The 22535-nt window shown below is 43.0% G+C and overlaps 1 protein-coding gene across 2 annotated transcripts in view; it reads left to right on the top strand.

The window, feature by feature from the left end:
- Positions 1-21087, top strand: part of GRB2 (growth factor receptor bound protein 2) — a 50355-nt gene extending 29268 nt beyond the window's left edge. For both annotated transcript variants that reach the window (XM_069032303.1, XM_069032304.1), the window contains exons 3-6: positions 10308-10405; positions 14741-14863; positions 17185-17353; positions 18746-21087. In XM_069032303.1, coding sequence (XP_068888404.1) covers positions 10308-10405; positions 14741-14863; positions 17185-17353; positions 18746-18931 — 576 coding nt within the window. In that variant the 3' untranslated portion in view covers positions 18932-21087. The remainder of the gene's footprint in view (positions 1-10307; positions 10406-14740; positions 14864-17184; positions 17354-18745) is intronic.
- Positions 21088-22535: the final 1448 nt, after the last annotated feature.

The raw sequence follows: 22535 nt of genomic DNA, 5'->3' as shown, positions 1-22535 counted from the left end.
ATCAATCCTGTCATAGAATCATAAAATATCCTGAGTTGGAAGGGACCCACAAGGATCATCGAGTCCAGCTCCTGACCCTTCAGGGGACAACTCCAAGAGTCGCAGCATGTGCCTGAGGGCAGGGTCCAAATGCTTCTTGAACTCTGTCCACTGCCATTGTCAGTCTGTTTTACAAGCAGAGTGACCTCATTTAGGTGACACCTCTTGTCATGGTGGTTTGAAGAAATGTGAAAACAGGAAGATGTTCAACAAGGATCAATGAACTGTCAGAGTCGTAGGCAGAAATAATCAGCTGCACCAGTGCAGGACAGGGGGTAACTCACTTGGTATCAGTTCCTCTGAAAATACCCCAAACATTAGTGGAAAATCGGTTGAAATCAAACTGATGTCACCTCATATTGAGCTGTACAGACAGAGCTGTAATTCCTGCCCATCATGCAAAGTAATTCTTCCACTCCATGCATGTAAGGCTGTGGCTGGGGAGCACTGTAGTTTGATGTCCACAAGGCTGCTGCAAAACTGCCCTCTGGTCACATAACCTAAATTTCTGATCAAAGATTAAGTCCAGGTTGTCCCACTAACAATCATTGTTCCTCCCACCCAGCTTTTCCAGTACTGGAGTCGAGATGCCTTATGTGGTGTGATATTTTTGCAGGATGCTGAGTATTCCTGATTAGTTTGTCTCCCTTAACACATCCTATTGGACTTCAACCTGCTGTTACTTCTGTACATCACAGCACCTCTGTTGTGTATAAGCATTAGAATGGTTGTGATGGAGAATGTCCTATGCGAAGCAGTTGCTGGATGTCACTCCACAAATAACTGTTCCTATCTGATCAAAAATGATAGGTCAATTGTTGAGTTTGTGTGCTAGGAAAAGCAGTAATTAAGAGTGAAAGTATTGGCATGGAGTGTTGGGTTTGGTGGTTTCTTGGGCAGCAGAGTGTAGCAGAGGTAATGGTACACACCCTCCATTTGGAACAGAAAGGACAACTGTCCTAATTTCAGCATTTTTTATCTTTCATTCTTGACAGAGGAATTTTTGGAATTTTCTGTCTGTAGAGGTTTGGGGTACCAAGCATGAGATGATCAAGAGCTGGTTGTTACTGGTGCACCATCCTGTGCTTCATACAAACTGTCCCTTGTCCTCTAGTGAATGTTTTGGTCTCTGACTGTGGTGTGTTCAAAGGCACCATGTGGAACAGTCAGCCAAGAGCTCTGCCTTCTGGTCCTGCCTCTGCTGTACAATCAGAGGAATTGTCCCTGTCTCTGGGACAGGTGTATGTGCTTCCTCCTGAGATGGTGAGAAATTCATTCTCCAGCTGTGCATTTTAGTGAGAGATAGCAGGACAAAGTAGGGCACATGCAAATACAGAAGTAGGAACTGCTGGGTATTCAAGTAAAATTGTTATGCAAAGCAGGTTACCAATGGATTTTGTAAGCAGTGAATGTCTGACCTATGGGCTGTCAGGCATGTGTTTTTCCCTGGGGTATTTCCAATTTTACTGTGGTGACCAGCTTCATTTGTATTGTAAAGCTCTAAAAGGACAAGCACATGCTATGACTGCTTGTTCTTCATTACCTTTTTAGTTTTTGTTTGAGACACACTATCAAGTCCGGGCTTACAACAGAGCCAGCACAATGAGAGAAGTGCAGAAAGTGAGAAATGTATAATTTTGATATGCTTGCAAACTGCCACAAGCCCACTGCTGATATTTCTGCTGTTCCTCTGTTTCTCTGTTGAGCTCAAAAGCAATTCTGAAACACTCTCATTGGAATGTTTGTTAGCTCTTTTTTATTATTTTCTGTTAGTGACTTTCAACCATCATCCCTCAGAGCTTGTGCCAAGAGCTCTTACAAAAGCCTCACAATTTCATTAAATGCCTGAAAGGTTGTAGTTTGGTTGTACTTGGATAATAGTCTAGAGCACATGATAACAGATGTTTTATGCTTGGTGTCCATGTTGCTAAACTTGAAGTTGCAGCTCGAAACAGCCCTTGTAAGATGGCCTGGAATTTATAGTGATGCCTTTTCCTGGTCTTAAAATCAAGAATCAAACAGGGTTAGAAAGGAAAAAGGGATTTTATCTCTGTATTTATTTTAAGGATCCTTAGGTGCACCACATCCAGGTGGAATGTGCCAAAATGCACACCGCAGTGCACACCCCTGATAGCTCGGGTATATCATTATAGGTGTTACTAATTAGCAGATCTATCAAAGATTCCCCAATGAGAGGCTCGAGTGAGCCCCCCTCCCCAAGGAACCTTCCCCTGGATGGTTCTATCTCAGTTTACAGAATGTGTTCTGGAGAGGACCTTGGGCTCTGGGGATTTCTGATCCCTAACTACGAGGCTCCTGAGATGTTTAGTCTCCTAGCTTGACAAAGAAGTCTTAAGAATGTAGGCTAAAAAACATTAAGAATACAAAAGGTATAAAAAGGTATATAAAAGGGGTATAAAAGAAAAGGCAAAAAATCATCATGGCATCAATAGCACTAGTGTTAGCAGCAGATACAGGAATAGAAACCAGGAGACCTTACTCTGACCAGTAGGTAAAAAGACTTCTTTCAAAATTTTTCTTCTCAAAATTGAGAGTTTATTTGGTGCTTAAGGCAATGTGTGCTCTGTTCTTTATGTAGACTTGTGCATATATGCATTTGGGTTATTTTGGGGTCTGGTTTTGAATTTTGAACCTTTCCCAGATAGAGCAGGTTTGTACTCAGAAATCAAGGCTGTTTTCTTTCCTCATGAAAAAAGAGGGAGGATGGCATAGAGCTCTCTAGGCTTCAGCACGTGACCTGTTCTTCAGTTCCTGCTTCACCAATGGTGTTTTTTCTGGGACCCTGTTTAATCCTAAATTAAGCAGTGCTAAATAAAGCCTCCGTGAGTAGCTCATTTGCAAGCAAATGCCCATCCCTAGTAGTACCTGAGTGAAGTAATTCACACTGCACAACAGAAAGCCGACCAAATGCTGTGCTCTTCAGGGCTTCCAAATTTGGTCTGGATTGGGTTTGAGATTAAGGAAGGATGTTTTGTCTTCTGTTTCCGTGATAACATCCTGAGCACTACAGCTCGTTATAAAAGGCGGCTGATCCTGGTTTTTAGTCACTGTAAACTAACCCTTGGTCTGTTGGGGAAAAACAACACTCCCCTTCCTCTTTTTAAGAAACTGCTCTTGTGAATCCCTGAGCATTCTGCTCTCCACACGTTCAAGCCAAGCTGTGGGGCTCAGGCTGTGTTAACAAGCTTTTTACTGCTTTGCACTCCCATTTTGATCAGGCACTGGAATGAGACCGTGCATTCCTTGCAGCATCAAATGCTGAAGTAGTCCTTACATTATAAAGTTTGTCAGAATTAGTGTTCATTTAAGTACCATTAAAGTTGCTGAACATAAAATGAATCTCACTTCTGAGAGTCCCTGCTGTTTTGGAAACACTTGGGGGTCTTTGAGATGTGGGAAGCCTAATTAGAATGTGAGCTGTAGCTACTTCAAGTTCTGTAAAGCTATTTTTGTTTGAATTGTAAAATCACGAATACTGATTTTTTGCTGCAGGCTGCCATGCTTTCTGTTAGGGAGATTTTCCATCAACCTTTTTGAAAATAGGCTATTTGTAGTATCTACAGCTTAACCTTTGTACAGATGATAATAGTGGGAGGACTAATTTGAAGGGAATTCTGTAGTCACTGGGGCTGAGATCTTTCTATCCACCACGAGAATAGAAGCAGAACTGGCATATTTGCTATCATTTTACCTCCATGTGTTTGTGCTAGTGGAAACTTCCTACACAGAAGAAATGCAAGGCCTGTGGCAAAGTTTCTTGAACTTTATTGACTCCATCCAGCATCTCCATTAGACATTTTGGAGCTCACTGCAGTATACTTTAAAATACTGGGGTTTTTCCTCCCATCTTTGTGCCACATGAACCAGAAAAGGTGAGCCATAGGGAAGGAGAATTGTTGTCTAGATTGTTCTTTTTTTACTTCTCTTTTTCCTATTAAACAAATAACTCTTCACAACTGAAGACTTTTGCCAGAGGGACCATGGTAGTACTAGACTGGCAAGGCCTGAGAGGCGGGGTGAGTTACTCTGTACTGAGCTCTGCCCTGGTGGCTAGACTTGATTGTGCCTCAGCTAACATAAAGTTGTTTCAAGTATTCTTGTGTTACCTACAAAAAAAAAAAAAAAAGGTGGTTTTGTAAAAGTTTGAATGCTAATTCCTTGCTCCAGTCCTCTCTTTGGACTTTTCTTTGTTACAGCAGATTTTACTGTGCTGCCAGCCAGTGCAACTGTGGATTTCTTGACCACTTTAGTCAATGCTCCTATGGATTTGAGATTTTCCTAGTGAACTATTGCATGGAATTGTAGTGACTGCTTGTCTTTATCTCATGCAGTTAAAAATAACATCATTTCCTGTAATCTTACCCAGCTACTTCTCCCCATCAACCCTTTCAGAAGTTTAGGGTAATCCTGAATTTATGTATAAATGTTTATATTGCACAAACCTCCAGTGGTGAGTAGTTTTGTGCAGCAGATATGGAAGGCAATATTATTTAGGGTTTGGAAAGAGAAGTTTAGATCCTAGAGTGGCCTTGTCCTGTGACTTTATTGTTGGTTTGTTGTCTCTCAGCTTTGTCATGTATTTTACTTCGGAGGAATTTCCAGGTTCCTTCAAGATGAATGGAAATAACTTGGACATAATTTCCTCTCACAGAAACTAAAGACAGCAGTTGGTAACCCAGACATCAGCCTTCTGCTTTGAAAAGCTTCAAAATTTCCTCTTCTGGACTCCTGCTTCCAGCTGCTTGGCTGTTGTGGTAAAGGCTGTGGGTGTGCAAAGTCCATGTGTGTTGAAGCAGCAGTGTCACTTCAGATAAGGCTTGTGACAAAAGCACCACTGAGGAATGGGGAAGAAAGAACCCTGGACTTTATTGTGGTGGAGAGACTTTCTGAAATTACTTTCTTTTAAGTTTGTATTTTGTGCTCCTCTTGTGCCTTTAAATAGCTGTGGGTGGAAGAAGTGTTTCTATAGTGATAATGGGAATTGGGGCTCGTGAGAAGGAAAACCTGTATCCATAACACATTACTGCATTATAGTGCAATCTACATCCATTATTTAGGTATTACATTATAATACTTGGTAGTTGAGTGCAATTTAAGAAACAATCTTTTCTCTGGCTGTTTTTGGTAATATTTGCTCAGTGGTTGTTAAGCATTTCCACAGCTTTTTATATCTACCTAGAGAACAAATATGCACAGTCTTCTTAAAGCATGTCCAAACGTGATACTCAGGCTTTGTTCTGAAAAATGTGGATATTTTGCATTTCCTATGTGTTATCATGATAAATTGAATTTAAGGAAAAGGCTAAAATATTTTAGCAGTTAACGTGTTCTTGAGTCACCCGAATTGTCCAATGTACCTTTTTGCATTGAAAGTTTGCAGTTAAAGTTAACTGTACTGTGTGTGATGAGTAAATCAAGAAAAGACAAGCAAACTTGATTTGGCCTGATCTGAGTCACAATGGCATTTTGATGTGCAGATTTCCCCAGGTTTCCTTAAGATGCCATTCCTGCCTCACAGCCACCTTGGTGACATGCAGCCAGAGGGAGGAGGATTCATTTGTTCAACACGAGGATAAGACAGGAGGTGCAGGTGACCAGGCTGTGTCTTGGGTTGTCTTTGCAAAACCCTGAAGAGATGAATTCGAATATCCTGTGGTGCTATTTACAATAAATTTGCAGAGAACAAAAATGTTTTATGTCGGGCTGTGGTGAACTTGCTTTGTTGAATCCAGACATAGTTTCCCTTGAAGCACTTTCTCCTTGCTGGTTTATAGCTGGTTTGTAACTCTTGGAGCAGAAAAGGAGCCATTTTTCCCTGAAATGTACAGCAGTGTTAAAGCACCTCTGCTGTGGGTGAGACCCCTTCTCCCAAAGGCCATTCCATCCTGGGACAAGTAATTTCCAGGCTTAGAAATTCAGTTGCAGAATTGCTGCCTTTGAAACATTTGCTCACTTAGTAAATTTTGATTCCTGCCCTCGTTTGGGTGTTGTGGGTGCTTTCCTTGGTTTCTTCAGACTGTGGGAATGTTTTTAATCAACTGCATTGTTTTCCTTGTGGCATTGTGAAGTGTGACTTTGTGGAGGAGAAAAACCACATTGGCAGTAACAGGTGCTACTGCAGCAGTTGTGTTATACTTTCTGTTTCAGTTAGCACAGCAAGAATCCCAAAACCTTGGAGTTCAGGGAAAAGAGGAGCTTCAGTCAAAACTCAGAGCCCTCCCTGAATATGTTTTTTGGGGTTTGTCTCTCCAAAACTGAAGCATGTTGATTAATTTGGCTAAATTCACAGCACATAGCATTTGAGGCATTATGTTTAGTTTCATGTTTGCATATGGGTGTCAGCTTGAGAGCTGAGCCAGATCTGCTTGTTATGTTCCAGTTTAGTGCCCGTGTGTTCCTGAGGGTGATTTGGTTTTGAGAAGTTTGAGACTGCTGTACAGTTCCCAAGGGTGTGCTTGGAAATACTCGCTAGGTATGGAATTGAACATGCCTGGGGATGGTTGCTGTGTGTGAACTGTTCTAGCTAAAACTTGGGAGCTGCCTTGCTGTGCAACTCTTCCGAGGTTCTTCTCCATTTCCATGGGAACAGATGGGATTTTGTTGATAAGAGCTGTTATCAAACTGAGAAACTGCTGGGTGCAGTTGAGCCACTCTTACTGTAAACCAGGGCTGGCTGACTGCGGGCTGAGGATATCACATGGCAGCATGGCTTCAAATGGAGGGGATAAAAATATACTTCCTTGTTCCTCCTCTCAGGCAGAGGTGTCCCAGTGTGAATGGAAGAGTCACTCTGGCACAGACCTGATTAGATCTATAGCAGCCATAGGATTGCATGCAGAGGAACGCTTTAGGTTTTGACCTACCCAAAGAGCAGCAGTTTTGAACAGTTGAGCTAAAAAAGTGTTTCAGATTTTTTGCAGACCTTGAAGGCTGTCCAGTTTGGAGCAGTGAATCTTTAAAGTTTCATTTTGTTACTTAATTTATTTGTGTTTTCATTTTGTACTTGGCGAATTATTCAAAGCAAAATCCAGTGATGCATGCCGTAGTTAGATTAAATTTTGTAGCTTTGGTAAGTCCAGGGAAATCTTACTGTGGTTCAGTTAAGAATCATTATTTTTCTTAGAGGCATAGCACTGTGTTTTAATATCCAGATGATAAATTTTAATATGATTTATTATCTGGAAATCACTTGGAGGTATAGAATAGATGGATTTACTGGATGCTTTTCATGAAACGTTTTGCAGTAAAATGGTTTAATTACTTAAAGTTAGTTCTTTCATTTCAGTGGATTTATGATTTAAAATAAAAGAGCAGTGTCAGATGTAAACATCAAAGGCAGATACACCAATGCACAAAATTCCTATGTGTGTTCCTGACTTACTTTTTAGTTACATTTCACTAAAGGATGTTAGTGATGTATTTTTTTTTTTTTTGAAAGCTGAAATTTTACAGGACTATTCTGCAGTTTTCATTATAATAGCTTCATAACTTCATAGGAGTTACCAGAATTCCAGCCTTGTGCATGTGGTTGCAAAGTTGTCCTGAATTTAAGGCACTTCAGTACAAGTCAATTTGCTTGGTGCTAAGCATTGGGAGCAGCACCAGGGGTGTCTGACACCGTCAGAAAAAATGATTTTGTAGATCTGTGTTGTGGAGATGACTCCTGCTGAAATGATACAGGAACATGGAGCTTTGGAAAGAAAACAGTGTGTTCTGTTCTCTCTGGAAGAGCCAGAAAGGGGAACCCAGGGATGTTTACTGGGTGAGTGTGTGTGTATGGGCTCTCTGGTCCATAACACAGGGCATGGATCCTTGGCTGCCTGCCAGGGTGTGAATAGAGCTGTGACAACTCGTTAAAATGATCCTAGAAAGGACAACGGGCTTCGTAGATAAGTCATCCTGGGTGTGAGGCAGGAAAAGGTCCTGGGAGCAAACAAAGCCGCTCAGAGGGGAGGTGTGAAGGGCTCATCACTACAGCAGAAGTCCCCTGAATAGGTTGGACGTGCAGATATGTAGGCAGTTTACCTTACCCTGCCTTTAATCAGCTATTTTTCACTCTGGTCACAAAACTTAATGCATCCTTCAGTACTGCTCCCTCGCTGGCATTTGGCTTCAGGCCAGGCATTAATGAGTACCCCAAGCCCAATGTGATTTGACTCCTCCAAATCTATTAGCATATCTTCAGAGCAAGATAAAACTCATTAAAATAATTTACATTTGGGCATTAGAATTTCTGATAATTTTTTAATACCTACTGCCAAACCCACAAAACTGTGGCAGTGTCCTTCAGATGAAACTACAATTTACCCATGCTTTCTGGAAAAAGAACAGACTGCCAGATCCCTTAATGCTTGCTGATGGTGATGAAACAAGTCTGTAGCACATGAGCTTACCAAAGCTCATGGGGGGTATCTGATAAAGGTATGCACACCATTGTGTAAGATTTGGTTTATTAGAAATGGTATTAAAATGTGTTGTGTTTGAGTTGTGTTATGTTGTGCAGGACTCTAGTGAAGGCAGCTTGAGTTGCAGAACAGCCCCAAATTACTGATTCTTGGAAGCTGTGTGCTGAAATTTTTATGTGACTGAGTTATATATCTGGGTTTTAGCTTGTGCCCTCCCTGGTCTCTGTGCAATTCACTTTTTTACATGGCTGTTTTTGATCTCTGTCATTGCTGTTCAGTATCCCAGAGCTCCTGCTGGTGTCTCTCCCTGTATTTCATGCTAGGAGGAATCAGTCCCTGCCCAGATCGCTGTCTCGAAGCTCAAAGGCAGTCCAGCAGCCATCAGCTGATCCAGGGCAGCTCTCCCTGTGTGAGCTCTTACCTCAGAGCCTGTAACAGAGCCACGCTGGAACTGCTCCTGACCTGTGCTCAGGTTATCCCAGCTAAATGACTGAACTCTGCTGTGCATGCTGGAACAGTGCTTGTAAATAAATGCATGGCAACCCAAAGTAGTAACTTGGCAAAAGACAGCTTGAATGTTTTCATCCATATGAAAGTACTTGGGATCTTTTAAGTGTTAAAGCCTCTTCAGCTGAAAATATCCTGCAATGGGCCATAAAGATGGATATCTTTGCTCACCTAAAGTTCTGTAGATGTGCTAGTTCCCCAGTGGAAGTGCTGGCCCCGGGGAATGTACATCCCATCAGCCTCTTCCCTTGCGAGTTAAGGAACATCCAAGTAACTATTACCCACTGTAATTCACTGAGGAGGTTCACGTTTTAAGCTCTCTTTCCTTTACTACGTTTCTTTTCAGTAGGTTTTGAGGTTTTTCTCTGTCATACAGTCAGCAGTGAGGCAGATTTAGGATGTTGGTGTGTCACATATTTTTGAAAGGCAGCAAGCACTGATCTTTACAGTTTAATTTTCTGAAGCACTCCCATCAGCTGTAAGAATAAGACATGCACTTGCAAATTCTTGTCTGCTTTTACTTTCTCTTTTTTTTTTTTAATTTCCTCTCACCACCCTTGAAATAAAGAAACATAATGGCATAGCTAAAGAGTTCTAGTTTGAGGGTTTGGTGGATATCTTCACCATAGCTGTGTGTGTGTAGTATGCGATCTCTGGATCTGCATTCATGTTTCTTTCTCTTTGCATTTCCTTATCTTCCTGCATTCAGGCAGTGCTAGTCATGTGATACTTTTGTGACTTGAGGCTTTAAGTTTTTATTTTTTTGACTCAGATCTAGCTTTTTGTTGTATCCTCCTGAGAAGAAATGAAAGAGCTCGAGGAAAAGTGTAGTTGTGGTGTTTAATCTTAAAGGAAAGGGGGCAGGTTCTCTGAGGTGTTTACTTCCAACACAAAACAAAATCATCTTGAGAAGAGGTAGTTTCAAACACTACTATGGTTGTACTTACAGAACATAATACAATATCAGAGGGACTGCTTTCAGTCAGTGTACCAGGCTTGCCTATTGCCCTGAAATTCAATGAAAAATAAAGCATTGAAGTTTTTAGAGTAATTAGGCTTTGAAGTATCAATTTGTGCTTTTTAAAACTACTTTTTCATGTGGCTCCTCTCTTGTGACTCCTGATCTTTCATTCATGTTTAAAATTACAGCAAGAAAAGTATCCCCTTAAAAAATAAAAAGAGGGAACTTTGTTCATCTACATTTGCTGTTTGAATGTGTTTAACTTTATTAAAACTGCTCAACACAAATGGGAAGAATAACCTGCTACCTTCATCAGTTTTGCTTGTATCTTGAATGTATCTCAAGCTTAATTTTTGTGTGCTTCCTTCCTTCAGGTTTTGAATGAAGAATGCGATCAGAATTGGTACAAGGCAGAACTCAATGGAAAAGACGGCTTCATTCCCAAGAACTACATAGAAATGAAACCCCATCCGTAAGTAGAGTTTTTGGGATAGGCTCCCTTGATCTTACTCTGGGCATCCTCACAAACAGAAGGATGGTTTTCTGCTAAAATTTTGCCAGATCTACTCAAATGTAAGGACAGATAAAGGACGGCTGGTAAGTTGTGTGTCTCTGGCTGTAGTGTTTGCTTTAACTCCTTTCACAGTAGCTGCATAGCAGGGTGTTTTGGGAGGCTTTTCTGGTGCTTGCTCTGGTGTTTTTTAGGTCAGATGGAGCAACCTTGGGGTTAGCAGCCATAAACCAGCAGAAAACCCTTTAGGAGAGAGTTGTCACTACCCCTGCCCCAGGAAAAGTGTCTGTGTTCTTGTGAGGATTCTCAATTTACTTACTGAGCAGCTAAGAGTAAAAATCATGGCATTCACAGCTCAGCAAAAGGTGAAGGGTATTTGGAGCTGAACTTGTAGTATGTCTGCCACATCCTGAGTACAGAATTGTTAAGGTTGGACAGGACCTGTAAGAGTCATCTGGTCCAACACCTTCCTCACAAAGCAGGCTGACCTCAAAGTGCTGTTACACAAGTATTGCCTTGATCTGCTGCTCCAGAGACTGCTTTGAACCTTTCCCCCTAGGTGTAATAAACCCAGCATATGAAAACTGTAGCATTTCATGACTGGGTATTTTCTTTGTCAGTTCATGTGTTTCTGCTGTCTTCTGCTAAACTTTGGTTCTGCCAAACTTTGAGATCCTGCAATATCTGAACAAGAACAGCAAGCTCTGGGTAACAGATTCAAAGGAAGGTTTAAGAGGGAGCAGCAAAACCTGTAATCAGGGTTTTTACAAGGAGCTGTAGCATTTCATTTGCTCACAAAAACTGATGATTTATGTAAGTGTTGACTGTCATTATATAATGAAGATATTGCAGTTAAATGCAATCAAGAATTATTTTTTTAAGGGCTCTTTTGAAATAGCAGAAGGAAGCTTCTGAGGGACTGGGCCCCAAGAAGGAAGAAGATGTGTCATACTTCTAGTGCAGCCAAGTGGGAAGTGAAGCAAGGACCCACAAGAAAATTCTGAAATTGTTTAAAGCCTTGTTTTCTGTAGTAACATGTCTGGTTTGCCCTGATTTTGCCAGTCCACTGGGGATCACATTGCAATTTCTCTCACATTGATTTGGTACTTGTACCGTCTCATGACAATTTTCCAGGCATTTGAGTTATCCTGCAGTGATGTCTCCTATGATAATCAGTTTATTCTGTGATCCTCCACTGTGTTTTGTTTTAGAGGAATAGAGCTGTCAGTTTTTCACTTTTTTTATATCAAAAGGGAATGAACAATATTCGAGCTTGCAAGTGGGCGAATTTGATCGTGGTTTTTAAAGCATAGTTAATTTGATCTTACCTGAAGATGTTTTAAACTGCTGATGGCATCTGGATGGAGGCAGTGCCATGTGTCAGCAATGCTGGGAGTCTTAACTACTGCATTAACAACCCTGGGAAATTATGCAAAAGTTTTTATAGCTTAATGTTGGCTTAGCTGTAGTGCAGAGCTCTCTAGTCATACAGGTCATACAAAAAGCAAACTGTAGGCAGCTGAGCAGAGAATGAGCTGAGAATGTTCTTTTCTCAGACTAGTATCAAATAATTTTCAAGAGATTTTGGAAAGAAAGCCACTGAAAATGGCTTTAAATCCTGTCCTAGGATCCAAGACTTAAATTATCCAACTACACAGCTAGTATTAAATGCAGTGTTCCTCCTTACTTGTATTTTGCAAATCTTACAGATCACTTTGTAACTACCAGCAAATGAAACTGAAAGGAAAATGTGGCACCTCTCAGTGACCAGACTCACCTGGGGATTAATCTGAAGGGTTAATCTGAATTGCCACCTCAATTAACAAAGCAAAGAGTGAGCAGAACTAGGCAGGACAGAGAAGACTACGGGAAGTTCTGGGCAGGGAGGTTCCTGTGAAGGCACAGCACACCTTGCTCTTGAAGGGGGCAGGGGAAGACTTTGCTGTTTATGAAACACATCATGGATCTGATCCAGGCTATCTCAGGTCTTTGTGTTTGTTATCAGCTTGTCCTGGGGGATATTGCTGAAGTCTCACTTTGCAGTATTGTAATTTCTATGGAGGAACTCGGCCAAGTGAAATGATTGTGCGAAGTGAAGCCGAAGGAATTGCCAAAGTGCCGATTGAGGGGAGGCTGGAAGCGATGGGAACCTGTGCTGTACAATCAGTGCAGCTCCTTCTGGCTGTGCAGCATCAGCAGGAATGCCTGCATTTGGTTCTGCAGTGCTGACAGGATGAGTTTCACCTGCATTACAGAGCTTGTTGGAGTCAAGCCTTATCAGGCTTAGCCCTTCAGAAGAAAACTTGTGGGAATGTCCTGGTCACTTTGCCTAATTCTCCACTAATTATTTTGATGCACTGTGATGTTTGCTAATTTTTTCCAACAAAGATATGTGCACAACACTTCTGCTGCTTTACAACTGTGTTCTTAAGTAGACAGCAGTCCTGCAAAATAACTTCATTTGTTTAATCTCTGGGGTTTTCTTTTAATTTTCTAATTCAGGTTCTTTTACTCTGGCTAATGTGGTAGTGAAGCCATAAAACTGCAAGGAAGCTCAAGAATTGTGAAAGATTTTTAGTCTTTCTATTTCAAGTGCCTTAGAAGCAGCTGGCAGAAAACTTAAGTAGTTTGGCAATGTCACTTTGGAAGTGTTATTTCTTTTAAAAGAATAGTACACTTCTACTTCGTAGTGATTCAGTAAAATTTGGGGGGAAGACAGGTATACTGTTGAGGCTTCAGGAAGGATTCTATTAAGCTCTTTCAGGCTTTCCTTCTACTTTACAGAGGAAGGTGAGGCTGTTTTTTGTTTAAGATGAGACTTTGTCACGTGTGAGTAATTGAGAATTATTTGAGAACTAAACAGGATTAAGATTCTTCGTAAACAAATATGGCAAGATATCTAAAATCATAATATAAAGCTTGCTTTAAGCAGCATTTGGCAGAGAGAAAATTCAAGACTTCTTTGTCTCTCTGACAGTAGTGCCAAGAAATTAAATACTATCTTTGAATTCTGAAGTAGTTTCACTTAATGATTTCTCTTGGTTGATTTTTAAGGGTAGTGAGGGGCAGGTGGGTCTCCCATGGTGGTCTGCCACCACCTCAGCTCGGGTACCAAGAAGCAGCAGAGGTGCTAAGCCACCCAGAATGTACAAAATGCCATGAAGTTCTTGATCACTGATAGATAGAACGGTTGAGGGTTGATGGTTTCCCTTTTCATTCCGGGTGAGAAAAAGTACACAGAGTTTCAAGCATGTTTGGTGATCAAGTAGTTAGTCCTTCTTCAGCTCTAGAGGTAGTTTCCCCTTAGATCTGGTGACTTTGTGACGTCAGGAGAGCTCCAACTTCTCTTAAGAATGACTGTTTCAGGAAGGATTCTGCAACTCCTGCCTTGTTGCTGCAGCAAAACCTTCACTGCAGACAATGGGCTGTGTGAGTGGAGCTCTTGTTATGAAATGCTTTCCTCTAACAGAGGTCAGTCATCTGCGTGGGTGTGGGTGTGATAAGTGCTGCTGTCCTGTGTGATCTGTTCCTCAGAGCTGAAAGCTCTGCTTTTTAGTTGTGAAGATGCTTCTGCTTTTCTCATGCCTTGTGACCTACCACTCATCCCTTCTTTGCCTTTAATCTTGGATTAGTCTGGAAATGCAAATGTAAATGGGGGCAAGGATCCCGTGACCAGGCTGTTGGTCAGTGCTGACGATCTGGTGGTCTGGGGTAGGTTCAGCCTCGGTGTCATGGTCAGCCAGTGGCTGGTGAGAATTTTGCATGTGGTTTCCATGAGGCAGCTACTTCATGTGACTCCTTCTGTGAAAGCTGCTGGATTGTCCTGCCTGTGGGAGAAAGCAAGAAAAGAGGCTCCTGAAACAAGTGGCATCAGCATCTTTTCTGGAACGGAATCCATGCCTAGCTCAGCACTTCTCTGCAGTGGAGCAGAGAGACCTTGAAGGAATTTGGTCTGTGTGTAACTGCAGTCCTGGCACCTGCCTCAGCTTTCTGACAGATGATACCTGTCTTGGACCATAGGACTCTGGTAGGGCTCAGAGATTGGACTCTGGGCTGCAGGAGCTAACAGCTGCTGGATGAAGATAGTGATTCTTTCTGGTGAAGTAGATGTGTCTTACCAACCTGATCTGAAAGAGACTAGAAATTGATTTGGATACAAAATGCACTTTTGACTTGTGCGGGATGGGGCAGTGCATAGACAGGATCTTGTTTCCAGAGCCGTGATATTTCTGGCTCTTTCATGAAGGGATTAAAATTCTTAACTTCTCCTATTGTTTTCTTTTCCTCCCTTCACAGGTGGTTTTTTGGAAAGATTCCCCGAGCGAAGGCTGAAGAGATGTTGGGCAAACAGAGACATGATGGTGCCTTCCTCATCAGGGAGAGTGAGAGTGCTCCCGGGGACTTCTCCCTCTCAGTCAAGTAAGTCATGCCCAGGAGCAATTGTGTGCTAATCAGGCATCTGCTGCTCCTTTGGGCTGGGGAGTAAAGGGCAGGTGATTGTCAGTGCTGAGGAGCAGGAATAATCTCACAGATGCCTTACGGCATTCCTGTTCTTCTAGTGACATTTATTCCCTCTCTAATAGAACAAATATGTTTGCTCTGGTTTGCAGTGAGCCCACAGGACTGACCTGGTGGCATGTGGCTCACACAGGCCTAGACACTGTCTGGTGGCTTCTTTGTAGATCCCATTCCTCCCTCTTACAGCCACAAAGTACCCAGTGTGGACAACCTCCCATCCTCCTTCCTTCGTCCTCTGCAGTACAAGTTATTACTTTATCTTCCCTCTCTGTAGTACATTATCTAGTACAAGTATGTTTTTCTCTGCTTGGCACATGCTTTGGTCATATTCCCATTGGCCATCACTGGGACATGGAGCTGAAACCAGAGGTCCATTGGAACCCTCACAAGTGCATTCCACATGGGTTAGGAAGAAATCCTTCTCTGTGAGGGTAGTGAGGCCATGGCACAGGTTGCCCAAAGAAGCTGTGGCTGTCCCATCCCTGGAAATGTTAAATGCTAGGTTGGACAGGGCTTGGAGCAGCCTGGTCTAGTGGAAGGTGTCCCTGCCCATGGGAGGAGGGTTGGAATGAGGTGATCCTTAGGTGATTCCCAACACAAGCAGTTCTGTGATTCTCTGAAGTCAGTCAAATAAAGGTATTAGAAACTTGAAAAGGTACACAAAGTAATTTAATGTTTGATGGGGATGGGAGGGAATCTGTCCTCAGCAGCTGGTTTTGGCATTTTCTTTAAAAATTATTTTCTGTAATCTTCCCCTTTCCTTCCGTAAATAAACAAGATTTTCTTTAGAATCTTTACAACGTTTTTTATTATTCATGTGCAATTCCAGCTGGCTCTGTTTTCTGTGGCTGTCAGTGATCTGTCTCAACAGGATTCGTTTCTTTTTCTCTGGTCATCTTTGGTCTGTAACCAAATTTTTGTCCTTCTGTACAGCAGCACTGAGTCATGCCAGCAAACTGGATTAAAGCCACTGATTTTAGAGATGTTTATATTTCTGTCTTGGATAGAGTCATCTGGGCTGGAGTATTAGAAATGAATGGAAGCTTCAATTGCAGAAAGTGCATTCCTTCAAGAAACAGAAAGTTACAGTGGCATAGCTGGGCCTGCCTGTTCAGCCTGGTGTTGCCATCTGGTGGTAATGTCTCAGCTGGATGGTTTTTACTGTGTGTATAATTTAGGAAAGTTCTTTTCCTAAACAGAGGTCTGTAGGATTTGAACTAGTGAGAAGCTCCCGGGTTGAGGAAGGCAGAGCAGAGACAGCACCCAGGAGTCGTTTCAAAGCAGTGTCTGCTTTCCCCACTGATGTATAGGAGCCGTGTATGCCAAGGGGGAACAGTTGTCTTCTGTTTTCAGTGTTTTAGGCTGAAGTAAAAATACCAATGTGCCATTCATCTGGAAAATCCCAGTGGACCTCTCCAGAGTTCCTCTTTATTCAGAGTAAAACCATTGGAAATGTAGCTTCAACTGAATGCCACCGTTTGTCGGAAAAAATTGTTAACACAGAAATGAAGTTGCTGGTTTATGTGTGCAGCAGCATCTTTGAACATTTTGGGGCTTGAGGGGTTTTTTTTTTGTTATATTTTATTTTGGGGTTTCTTTTTTTAAGGACCAGAGAGGTTCTTTTGTTTCATAAGAGAGCCCTTTGCACAAGTCCATGCTGGTTGCCAGAGGAGCCAATCCTACGCTCCCCGTGGCAGTGTTTTCCCAGGAATTTGCCTATAATGGGACTGGTGCTTATGCATTGCATTGTTGCACGTACCCAGTGGTGCTGTGGGAGGGAGGGACTGGGACTGAGAAGCAGAGAACCATGGCAAGAGTAGCACAGACTGAAAGTGGCTCGAGTCAGTTGTGAAACTGCTGGGTGTGAAGAGCTAAACCAAAGTGCTTGTGCTTGAGTGGCAACCTGTGTTTGGGGATGTAAAGTGGAAGGCACCATGGCAGCTGTGTTACTGTGACCTTGCAAAGGCCATGGCATTTGTCCTTGGGATTCTCTGCACCATCTTCAGAGACACAGGCGACGGCATATGTAACATACATTGAGAAGTAACATACATTGAGAAGTGATGCCAGCTGTGGGATTACATCTATGGTATCAATGTCATTGACAGTTTTCACTGTGCCCTGAAGGACCTTTTTGTTCTAAACTCTGTGCTGATGATCCCAAAAGGAGTTCTCTGTGGCTAACAATGTGCTCTTTTGTGTTCTTCATTCTTTCCACACAGGTTTGGAAATGATGTGCAGCACTTCAAGGTGCTTAGAGATGGGGCTGGCAAGTATTTCCTTTGGGTGGTGAAGTTCAATTCTTTGAACGAGCTGGTAGATTATCACAGATCCACATCTGTCTCCAGGAACCAGCAAATATTTCTCCGGGACATTGAGCAGGTGCCACAGGTAAGAGAAGTGTCCCTGCAGAGTGCTCTGCTCAGGCTATTGCAACCACATTCTGAAGTGGGATTGCATTTCAGAGTGAATGGATAGGGATGGACAGAAGCTGACTGACATTTTTTTACCTTTGTAAGTGTATCTTTAGATCCTGCAGTCAAAATTATACTGGTAAATAAACGGCATTCTTGTGCAAAGCCTGTCTGCACTCCTGGTCTCCCTTGAGTTGAGGCAAAATTATTGTTGCTGCTTGAACATTTGGCTTGTTGTAACGTTTGTGGATTCTGTTGCAGGAAGGTAATCTGATTGCTGTGAATTAAAAATGGATTTACTCCTGTTACAGGGCACAGTCAGAAAGGATAGGGAAGTGCTGGGTTAATGGTTGGACTTGGTGGTCTTAGAGGTCTTTTCAACCTAAACAATTCTGTGATGCTGTTCTGATTTATACCTGATCACAGCCAGAAGTGCAGCTCTCAGTGAGGCTTTGATACTGGCCTTTCCTGAAGAGGTGGTTACAGCATATGGAGCATCTCTAGTTTGGATCTAGCCAGTGTGAAGAGACTCCAGAAACTGTTGTGAAGTGCCAGCAGAGTAGCTTTTGTATATCCAACTCTTTATTTTGTTCTATTTCCCAGCTCAATCAGAGTGTTGTATTTCATGTAACTGCATGTTTTTGTCAGTTCTGGATAAATCCTTTTGCTTCCTCATACAGCATTCTGTTTCTAGCCTGAAGACAAGGGGTGTGGAATTGGTGCTGCTGCAGGTGCCACAGGCAACTTTGTCACAGTTTGTCTGAACTCAGCACCTGGCTCTGCACTGCCAGGTCAGGGATAAACAGAGGGTGAGAAAACAGCTGGCTGAAAAGATCAACCATGAAGAGACCTTCCTGGCCTCACACTTAAGGCTGCAAATGTATTTTAAATGAACTGTTAGCTTTTCCTTTAGAATGGAAGACTTGCTGACCAGGCAAAATGTTCTGTGACAGAAGAGTTAAGAAAAATGTGTAAAATATCAACATCCAGTTTTTAGGGGGAACTTTGTGTAGGTCAGTAATATTTGTGCTGTCAGTAGGACAAGTAAGCAGCAGAGACTATTGTATTGCAGTAGAACACAGATTTACAGTAGGCCACAGAATGAAAAATACTAGAAAAACATCAGAATCATCTGCTCTATTTCAGCTCTTTCACAGAAACTTGACTTTTTTCTGAGGTGTTCTATAGCCTGTGCTTTGCTGTTTTAGCACCTTGTTGCAGCTGTTGGCAGCTGGCTTGTAGGGGAAGGGAACAGCCCAAATGTTTATTGTTAAACTGTGGTGTAAGGGCAGCTCCTGCCTGCGGGAGCAGGTGCCTGGAGTGCCGTGGGTGATTCTCACTGTGTGTATGTTTCTCTTTCCCCTTTCAGCAACCAACATACGTTCAGGCTCTGTTTGATTTTGATCCCCAAGAGGAAGGAGAGCTGGGCTTCCATCGCGGAGACTTTATCCAAGTCCTTGACAATTCTGACCCCAACTGGTGGAAGGGAGCGTGCCGTGGACAGACGGGCATGTTCCCACGCAACTACGTGACCCCAGTGAACCGGAACATCTAGAGATAAATATTAGAGATTATTTAAGGAAACCAGAGAAACAGTAAATACACATACAGAGCCTAACTGCAGCCAGTGACCTAAAAATCACACGGCGGTAAAACCAGAGTCACCTTTCACCGTGAGGTGATCCTCCTTCCCTCCGTACGGAACTTCAGGGGCGGGGGGGAAGAGTTCAACTTACACACCAAAACTTATCTTAAAGAAAAAAAAAAAGGAAATAAAAAAGGAGAGAGAGAGAAAAAAATGAAAATAACAAATTTCCTCAGCTGCTCCTGGGTTATCCCCCTTTATTCACTCTTGTTGCGAATGAGTGTTTTAAGGTCACTTAAGGTCTCACCACCACAACTCTTCTTGTTTCCCCCTCCTCCTCTGTCCATCAGTGCATGAAGTTTTAATGCCATATAAAGTCCTAGCCATGCAGTTAAAGGAAAAGGGAGAAACTCTGCTGGTATTTTCTCTCTCTGCAAACGGTCTTCATTTGACATGAAGGGACATGAGAGAAGAACCAAATCTACAGTCCTGCCTTTAAAAAAAAACAAAAATCATCAGTCTCTGCTTTTGCCTTCAACATTCAGCATTTCTTGCCTGGGAAAGATGAGGTGTTAATCTAATTTTTATTGTCTCTTCTCCTTTGGCACTTTCTTCTGAAGCTCAGCAGCTTCCAAACAGAGGAAGGGAGAAGAGTTGTGTGGCTTTTCGTTCTGTTTTTTTCTTTTGAGTCACAGAGCTGCTTTGAGAAACTCCAACATACAACTGAAGTCTATTAATGCTGTGCTGACAGCTTTTTTGTTTTTTCTTAAAGGTGTACGGTTGAGCACATTCTGTAATTTTTTCCATAGTGCCTTTCCCTTATTTTCTTTTTTATTATTTTTTAAGTTAAAAGGACAGTCCAGAGCTTTTCAGAGGGGTTTTTTTTTCTGCCTATGTGTAAATAAATACTTTGGGGGAAGGGGGCAAAGGAGGGTGGTTTTATCAATGGACACTTGAGAAAAATCTACAAACAGAGATGGAGCTTTAATCTTCAGATTTGTCTTATTGTTCAACTTCCCTTATTCCAAGGAAAATAAAATCAAGGCATTCAAGTGGCAACTTAGGCTGCTCAGAGGTGGAGAGCTGCAACCAGGAGCCTCAGAAGAAGTAAGAGAAAGGGGAAAGTTATGGTCAGGGAAAATGAGGAAGAATATTTTGGGGAGGGAGGGTTAAGGGGGGAATTTGAGAAATAATAGGCCTGAGATGTCCTACAAAATGTACATTCCTTTGGTGGAAAACTTCATAATGCAGAGAAACCTCAAGAAATAGTGCTTGAAAAAAACTTTACGCTCTTAGTGGATGTTTCTACGTGATGCATGTGATCAGCCTGTCTCCTCGGCCTGGATAGGCAGTATTTGCAGTCGTTGCTCTTGAGAAGTGGAGTTGGCATCCCCGTTCTTCAGTCTCTCCTCCTTCCTCAGGTCAGTGTTCCTGTTGAAGTAGCTCCCCGCCCGCTCCCGTTCACAGCAGGCTGTGTGTGACTGTTCTCCCCACCCTGCACCCCCGGGGCGTTTCTGGTGGCCCTTTGCTCCTCGCCAGAGCAGTGTGACATTGAATTGGACAGAAGGAAAGCAATCAGCCCGCAGCGCTCTCTGTGCCAATCTTCAGTTGCGTTTTTTCCCTCGGTGGCCGTTTGGCTGGATCCCTTCACCCCACCAACGCATCCCAACCTGCAGCGGAGATCTCCTCCCGCCCTGCCTCAGCACGGGCAATCTTTTGTTGGAGGGTGCCTTTTTTTGTACTAAGTGTTACAAAAGTTTTACTCATGAGATGGACTCTGCCTTACACTTTAATTTTCCAGCAAATGAAAGAGAGAGCTACCCTGTAGAGTATTACTTTCTCCCCCTCTCCTTGCTAGCTGTCACTCACTTTCTTCCCACTTTGTAAAGTGATTGGAAAAGGAATCTATGGCATTCTACACCTGGACCATTTGATTGTTTCCTTATTTTGGAATTGGTGTATATCATGCAGCCTTGCAGACATATGTCTTGTGTGTGTATATATATTAAAAAAAAATTCCGTGTTTAAATAAAAAAAAAGGCCTATGTACTTAATCCTTTAACTCTGCAGCAGCATTTGGTAGATAGTAATTAACTGTGAATAATAAATATACATTGAATTCTTCACTTGAGCATCTGTCTGTTATTTTCAGTTAACTGACCGAGGTATGACTGAGCTTGTAGTTCAGACACTTCTGGAGCCTTTTGCTAAAAGGGGGAGGTGGATGTTGGGCTGATGTAAGCACAGCAGCCAGGCTCAGGCTGTTGTGGTTTTGGCTCTGCTCTATCAGGGCCCTGCAGATTGTTTTCACTTCTGTTACCGAAGGAAGAATGGCTCTGTTGTGCTAACAAGGTGTGTGGGCAGCTCTCTGCAGCTTTTCCCCAGCCTTTGTAAATGGTCAGAAAGTGCCTGGGGGCGTGAATGTTACAGTCAATTTTAACATACAATAGGAAAAGGCCCACATGGGAGTTTTGAGTGGTTTTTTAACAGTTGCTCTTAGTTATTATGCTTAAATACTGATGATGTCATGGTGGAAATGCCTGGATATTCCTATGATTAGTTCTTTCTCTTTTTTCGTGCCAGAAGTCACTGTGGAAAATTCACGGTGTGGCTTGAAGCGCTCAGCTTTTTTTGGAATGCTGTAACAGAACATGTTGCTCGAAGTGGTGAATTACTGTACCTTGGGTTGCTCAGAATCTTGCTTCCCCTGTGCTATAGGGACAAGAGAAGGTTTGTTGGTGTGTGGTGCTGGCAGGAGCAGTGGTGAGGGCTGTGTGTGCCGTGTGCTGACCTTCCCCTCTCGCAGCCCTGGCTTGTGGGACCAGAGAAGGGCAACAGAGCTGGGGAAGGGTCTGGATCACAAGTGTGATGAGGAGTGGCTGAGGGAGCTGGGGAAAGGTCTGGATCACAAGTGTGATGAGGAGTGGCTGAGGGAGCTGGGGAAGGTTCTGGATCACAAGTGTGATGAGGAGTGGCTGAGGGAGCTGGGGAAGGTTCTGGATCACAAGTGTGATGAGGAGTGGCTGAGGGAGCTGGGGAAGGTTCTGGATCACAAGTGTGATGAGGAGTGGCTGAGGGAGCTGGGGAAGGTTCTGGATCACAAGTGTGATGAGGAGTGGCTGAGGGAGCTGGGGAAAGGTCTGGATCACAAGTGTGATGAGGAGTGGCTGAGGGAGCTGGAGTTGTTTAACCTGGAGAAGGGAAGATCAAGGTGACCTTGCTCTCTACAACTCCCTGACAAGAGGGTGCAGCCAGGTGGGAGTCAGGCTCTTCTCCCAGGTAACAAGTGACAGGAGGACATAAGATGCACCAGGGGAGCTTTAGGTTGGAGATCAGGAGGAATTTCTTCATGGAAAGGGTGATTAGACATTGAAACGGGCGGCCCAGGGAGGTGTCACCGTCCCTGGAGCTGTCTAAGGAAAGACTGGATGTGGCACTCAGTGCCATGGTCTGGCTGGCAAGGTGGTGTCGGATCACAGGCTGGACTCCATGGTCTCAGGTCTTTTCCAGCCCCGTAGATCCCGTGGTTCCGTGAACGAACGCCCCATCCCGCGCGTGTCGCGGACTCCGGGCG

The sequence above is a fragment of the Aphelocoma coerulescens genome, chromosome 18 (genome assembly GCF_041296385.1).
Source record: "Aphelocoma coerulescens isolate FSJ_1873_10779 chromosome 18, UR_Acoe_1.0, whole genome shotgun sequence".
In the NCBI taxonomy this organism is placed as follows: Eukaryota; Metazoa; Chordata; class Aves; order Passeriformes; family Corvidae; genus Aphelocoma; species Aphelocoma coerulescens.
The sequence above is the reverse complement of the archived record's forward strand: the minus strand, read 5'-3'. Positions and strand labels throughout refer to the sequence as shown.